The sequence below is a fragment of the Octodon degus genome, unplaced genomic scaffold (assembly GCF_000260255.1).
Source record: "Octodon degus isolate 3935 unplaced genomic scaffold, OctDeg1.0 scaffold00075, whole genome shotgun sequence".
Lineage (NCBI taxonomy): Eukaryota > Metazoa > Chordata > Mammalia > Rodentia > Octodontidae > Octodon > Octodon degus.
The window spans coordinates 3,614,657-3,621,537 of NW_004524651.1; the positions used below are offsets into that span (position 1 = coordinate 3,614,657).

The following is a 6,881-nucleotide window of genomic DNA, read 5'->3' on the forward strand; positions in this document are numbered from 1 at the left end:
TAACTCCCTGTGTAGGGGAGGTTGACCCTGAACTTGGTGATCCTTGTGATCCTCCTGCCCCAGCCTCCTGAGTGCTGGAATTACAGGTGTGGCCACCATGAACAACTGCTGCCCTGTTTTTTGTTTGTTTATTTTTTTCAATTTGGAAGCAGATATTTTATTTTATTTTTTTTGTGGAACCGGGGATTGAACTCGGGTCCTTATACTTGCCAAGGAAGCACTTATTCCACTGAGCCATCTCCCCGGCCCCAGCAGATATTTTTTTAACTGACCAAATCATAAAAACACCATGGTGGATACCTTAGTTCATCCTTCTAATAAGCCTGTTGATCTGGTCTTCCCTATTTCTAGCATCTCCACCTTCCACAAAATGGGTGGTCTTTTTCTTCATTCCAGAATGGCAACAGGAAGTTATTTGCCTCTTTGAAGCATTTTCCAACAGTATAGATCTCATGAATCAGATCCTCCATGCAGATGATGCCATATTTACCAAGAATTTGAGCAATCAATGAATTATGGCAAGGCAATTCGCTTCTTACTGATTTTGCCATAGCCACGCTTGTATATTAATTCATTCACTGACTTCAGGTTTGGTTGCCCCTATGCAATGTATGGCTCCACAGTTCTCAGCATGTTAATTGAAGCCTTGTTGAGCTTAATGTAGGTACAATTGAAGATTTGGCGAAGATGAAGAAGCTGCAACACCATGCAGACCTTTGGGCTCACACCATTGATACCCCTGATATGGAAGACAAGTGCCAGTTTGGGCTCTGTAGGGACATAGAAGTTGCTAGCTTTTCTTGCCATCCTAGTCATTCAGATCTCAATTCTGTACGTCTGTCTGTACTCCTTAGGATAGTGCCTGGCTTTTTCATAAATGAGCTGCCTCCTCACCTTACAAAGCATCTTCTGGGCAAATTTCTTTCTCAGATGCTTTATCTCCATCTCTGCAAAATGTCACTTTTTCTTAAGGGTTTCTGGCACAGCAGCAACCTTCTTTTTCTTTTCTTCTATACCCTCCATGGTTCCAGCCAGAAAAAGAGTGCCCTGTTTTCTTGATAAACCTGTGGAAGAGTAAGGATTGAGATGATTGTGATCTTCTTTTCTTTTCTTTCCTTTTTTTTGCAGAACTGGGGATTGAACTCAGGCCCTTGTGCTTGCCAAGCAAGTGCTTAGTCTACTAAGCCATCTCCCCAGCCCCAGGATCTTATTTTCTTTTTGTGTGTGGCCAGCTCAGCCTACCATGGGGGAGGGCACAAACGCTTTGCCTAAAGCTTGCCTAAGCAGGCACTTTAGACCCAGACTGCTATCTCGCCAGTCAATTGTTGTCTTATTTTCAAGACAGGAACTCAAATAGAATGGCCAGCATGATCCAAAGAAAAAGAAGTTCGTTGGGAGAAATAAAACACCAATTTAGAGTGCAGGTAGAATATAATTGGTAGGGCTGATAAGTGGTATTTGACTCAAAGTGCAGAGTTTAGTGGTTATGTATGCCAATGAGTTAATCTTTTTTTTTTTTTTTTTTTTTTTAAATCAGATGGAATTACCATGTGGATTGACAAACCTTGGTAACACTTGTTACATGAATGCTACAGTCCAATGCATTCGTTCTGTGCCTGAACTCAAAGATGCCCTTAAAAGGTAAGTTTGGAGAGAAATGGCTCAAATCTTGTTCCTCTAAGGGAGTTTCACCTTGGTGTGAGTAGGATTGTTTTGGTTTTAGCATCTTCATTGGCACAGTCATGTGTCTTACTGATTGATAGTTTTTTTAAAGTGTTTAGTGGTTTTTATTATAAGGTCAATCAGTTATCAAATCTATGTTTAGAGCCCTCTCCAAAATAACCTTATTTGTTGACAGTCACTTTCTGTATCCTTTTACTCACCTCCTGCTCTAGGCAACCATTAATCTCCTTCTAGTCTTTGTATTTGCCTATTAAGTATATTTCATATGAATGGAATCATATACTGTGTGACTTTGTGACTGGTTTCTTTGACTTAGCATAGTAATTTCAAGGTCATTTTTATGTTGTAGGATGTATTAATACTTTATTCCTTTAAAATATTTCATTGAATGCTTATATAAGATGTTGTTTCTTCATACATTCTATTGACATTTGGATTTGGATGTTGGCATTTGGATTGTATACATTTTTTAGCCCTATGTGTAAGTTTTTGTGTGGAAAAACTTTATTTTCTGAGTTACATATCTAGGAGTAGATTACTCAGTCATGTAGTATGGCTGTGACAGAATCCCTGAGAAAAATCAACTTAAAGAAGGAAAGATTTATTTTGGGTCATAGTCTGAAGTGTTTCAGTTTGAGATCTGTTGCCTGCATTTTTTCTGGGCCCACAGTGAGGCAGAGTGTGGTGGCAGAAGGGTTTATAGGAGTAAAGCTGCTCACCTTACAGTGGCCTGAAAGCAGAGGGAAAGCAGGAGCCAGAGGGGAAGGGTCCTGTGCAAGATACCGTCCCCGAGGCCACACACATCCCATGACCCACACTGTAACTCCTAAGTCTTCAGCACTTCTTGCTAGTGCCATAAAAATACCAGTCCATCACTGTACTGTGCGATGGTGTTAGGCTCCTAGAGATCCAGTCCCTTTCCCAAAGTGCCATCTCTGAACGTGAGTCTTTTGGGGGACATTTTAGATCCAAACCTGGACTGGTGGGGAACAGCCAGAAGTCACTTGGTTCCAAATCTGGTGAATAAGGTGGATGAGGGTACACCTGAACTTTTTTCTTTTTTTGGTACTGGAAATTGAACTGATGACCTCCCACCAAATGTTTTTAATGAGCCTGCTTTTCTTTTGGATGGCACTAATTAGCAACATTTGCCATATTTATATTTTTTAAAAGAGGATACAAAATAGTAAAAAAAAGAAACAGTACAGAATTTCACTAAACAAAATAATAGAAATTCAATAGTGGTTATTTTGCATAATATTATCTTCAAATTAATTGTTTAGATTATAAAATATAAGCATGTAAAATTGGCAAAGAAAGTAAGAATTTTAAAAAAATCAAGCATTAACTGTTCCTTACAGTAGACCAGCAGAAATCAGCAATACAATTATCAAAGCTATATATGTGTGTGTATATATGTGTGTCTGTGTGTGTGTGTGTGTGTGTATGTATCTTTTTCCCTTGCTACTTTTTTTTCTTCATCCCAGTTCTTCCTTCCCTTTGACACACTGATTTCCATAGTAGTTATACCAGTCCACACTCGGACCAACAGTGGAGAAGGTTTCCTTTTTCCCCACGATTCCTCCAGCTTTTGTTATTGGTTGACTTCTTGATGATAGACATTCTTTCTGGAGTGAGATGGAATCTCAGTGTTGTTTCAATTTGCATTTCTCAACGATGGGCTGGTGTGATAACCTCAGCGGACTAAAGTGCCTGCAAGTGTAAGCTTAAGCAAGCACAGGGATTACAGTTCAATTCCTGCTACCACATGCTGTACCAGCCCCACCCCCAGGGCAGGCTGAGCAGGCCAAAAAAAACCCCAATGATGTTGAACATTTTTTCATATGTTTGTTATTTGTGTTTCTCTGAGAAGTGCATGTTCATCTCATATGCATTTTTGTTTTTTGGGTTTTTTTTTCCCATAATTTTATTGAGAAACAAATAGCAATGAGACAGTTTCAAATTAAATTAATAGGACAGTTTCAATAATTAACACATTGCATACATTCTTCTTAGTGGTTATTTGCTGTACAAGATGCAGACATGACATCCTATTTACAAACACTATTAGAACAAATCCCTCTATTCATTAAGAGAATGTAACTATAAGTCTATACTAACCATTTTGAATACACAGATACAAAATGGACATTCATCTGTATCCCCTTTTTTGTTTAGTTCCGTCATTTGAATATTATAGGTGTGTTAACTCAGCAAAATATTCTAAAAGAGTCCAGTAGTCCATAATAGTATTGGGTCTTCCGCTTGACTGGCAATGTCAGAAATTGTTGACCTGAGTCCCCTACAGCTCAACATAACATCATGGCTTTACGTCTTATACTTTGTTTTTATACTTTTCTGCTGGATGGTTAAGACCAAGATAAAGCAAGACCTATACAACAAGAGTTGTAGCTTTTGGGTCTGATAAGGTCAGTGAAATCCCCTCAGGATTTATCCTGAGATCCTGTATCTCAGATTGTAGAAGCTTTGTCAGTTTCAGCCATGTGGATGAGTCACGGCCATTGCTTGGCCAATGTGTTCTCTGTGAAAGCCTGAGAGAATGTTTTCTCTCCATGGGACTCCTTGGGCACACTCTACATCATCGATCACTTTCCTCTTTGGCCTCATAATATCCTTGATGAGAAAATTTGGGACACTGTTGAGTTACATGACATTACAGTACAAGTTCTCATATGTCCTGAGTCTTAATTGACCTTGGAAGGCTAGGGCCAAAATGTTGGCTTTCCTTGTAGCCCTCCTTTTTCTCTAATTTTGGTCTGCAAACTTAGGTTGTTAACCATCCAGAAGACAAGCTTATTGTTATTATCAAACGATTTAGGCTATGAAGCTTAACCTCACTATCTCACTGCATTTCAAACATATTAGGCATAATAAGGAACAGTTATTTTTCATCAAGTTTTGATATGTTGAACTTTAAGTCCCTACAGAATATGATGAAAAAACATTTAAAAATGAGAATATATTTTAAAAATAGGCATAAAGAATTATATACTTCTTATGTTTACACATAAGCCCAGAAATCTCATCATATACAACCTTGAAGCAGGACAGTCCCACAACATTCCTTTTCCTATCTCCTGCCTTCATTCACCACCCACTTCTTTTTGAACAGTCATCTACCCGAGAGACAGCACAGCAGCAACTGGCATGTCATGACAAAAGCAGCCCGTATTCAGAAGACCAGAATGACAGGCACTCCAAGCATGAACCTACTATTACAAATTACCATCTTCAGTGCAGTTGCTTTGTTCACAGGTGTCAGTATATATAGTCAGGGTGAGAATCTTTCCAATTAACTGCTAGATTCAAAAATCTGGAGATTCTCAGGATCATTGACTTGCCCATCTTGTACATATAACTGTATGGCTGGACATTGTCATGTTTCCTAGCTCTTCTCCTTTCCCTCTCTTAGTTAGTTCTCAAGATCCTGCTTTCCTTTTACTTGTATTGTACCTTTCTATTTGTATTTCTTCTTTTGAGCTCTTATACTAGGAAAACTATACGATATTTATACATGTGCATCTGCTTTATAGATACCTATTTTTGGATTGGGTCTTTGAGTTCGGTGGAGGTGAGACTCTGATTTTTCTTTTTTAAACTTTAAAAAAATCTTGGGCCAGGGAAATAGCTCAGTATAATAAACACCTGCAAGTGCAGAGTCCTGAGTTCAATCTCCGATACCGAAAACAAACAAACAAAAAAAACCCAGACAAACAAAAAACTTACTTATTTCGTTGGTACAGAGTCTCAGTACGCAGCTCGAACTCATGTGATCCTCCTGTCTCAGCCTCACCAGTTCTGGGATTATAGGCTTGTGCCACCACGCCTGGTTTCTGTGGCCGACATAGCATGCAGTTTTGGGGATCAAACTCTGGACCTTGTGCTTGTCAGGCAGGTGCTTAGAATGATGAGTTATCTCCTTAGAGATAGCTAAGGCCCCCTTAAAAATTAAAGTTTTTCTGTGTTCTAGATAGAAGTTCTTTGTTTAAAGGACAGTAAGCTAAACATTTTTCCCAATTCATGGGTTTTCTTTTTAACCTGTTGGTGATTTCTTTTGACATGCAGAAACTTCAAAAAGATGAGATCCCAATTGTTGATTCTTTTTAAGTATTTCCTGTGTAGTTTGGTTTTTGTTTATGAACTGTACCTACCTCTATGTCTTTAAGATTTCTGCCTACTTTGTCTACCAGTAGATTTAGTGTTTCTGTTTCAATATTTAAATCTTTGATCCATTTTGACTGTAATTGAGTGCATCATGATAGACATATGTGCAGTTTTAGCCTCTGCTATGTGTAAAACCAGTTTTTCCAACACCATTTGTTAGGCTATGTTTTTTCTAGTGAATATGTTTGGCCCATTTGTGAACAATAAGATGGCTGAGTGTGTTTGTGGTTCTGTGTGCATCTTCTGATTCGTTCCATTGATCCTCAAATCTGTCTCTATGCTAGAATCTATTCATAGGGAAGAAAAACCATGCTGATTTTATCACAGTAGTTTTGTAGTATAATTTTTCTTTCTTTTTTTTTTCCGGAACCAGGGATTGAACTCAGGCCCATGCGCTTGCCAGGGATGTAGTATAATTTCAAGTCAGGGACTCTGATGCCTCCTGCTTTGCCTTTGTTGTCCAGGATTGCTTTTGCTACTCTAGGTCTGTTTTGGTTCCAGATAAATTTTAGGAATGTTTTCTCTAGATCTGTGAGATATACTAATGGTATTTTAATCAGGATTGCATTGAATCTCTATAACAATTTTGGGAGAATGGCCATTTTTACAATGTTGGCTCTTATCCAGGAGCAAGGAGTATCTTTTCATTTTCTGAAATCCTCTTTGATCTCTTTTTCAGAGTACTGTAATTTTCACTGTGTATATCTTTTACTTTCTTTGTTAGATTCTTAAGTATTTCATTTTTGAATGTTACTGTGAAAGGTGTGGTTATTCACCAGATTTTTTGATTTTTTCTTTTTTTTGGAAATAGCTTAGGTTAGTCGTAAACTAGCTATATAGCCAAGGCTTGCCTCGAATTTGCAATGATCTTCCTGCCTCAGCCTCTGGAGTGCTGGATGTGCCACCACATATGGCCTCTGTCACTTTTCATAAAGGCACTCAGGAAAGAGGATTTCTAGAACTACTTTAGAAAATGGCAAGAATGAGGATTAGTGTTTTACAAATGGGGGGGG

The 6,881-nt window shown here is 38.4% G+C and overlaps 1 protein-coding gene across 2 annotated transcripts in view; it reads left to right on the forward strand.

The window, feature by feature from the left end:
• Window positions 1-6,881, forward strand: part of Usp14 (ubiquitin specific peptidase 14) — a 36,924-nt gene that overhangs the window by 10,349 nt on the left and 19,694 nt on the right. For both annotated transcript variants that reach the window (XM_004635784.2, XM_023720366.1), the window contains exon 5: window positions 1,538-1,641. In XM_004635784.2, coding sequence (XP_004635841.1) covers window positions 1,538-1,641 — 104 coding nt within the window. The remainder of the gene's footprint in view (window positions 1-1,537; window positions 1,642-6,881) is intronic.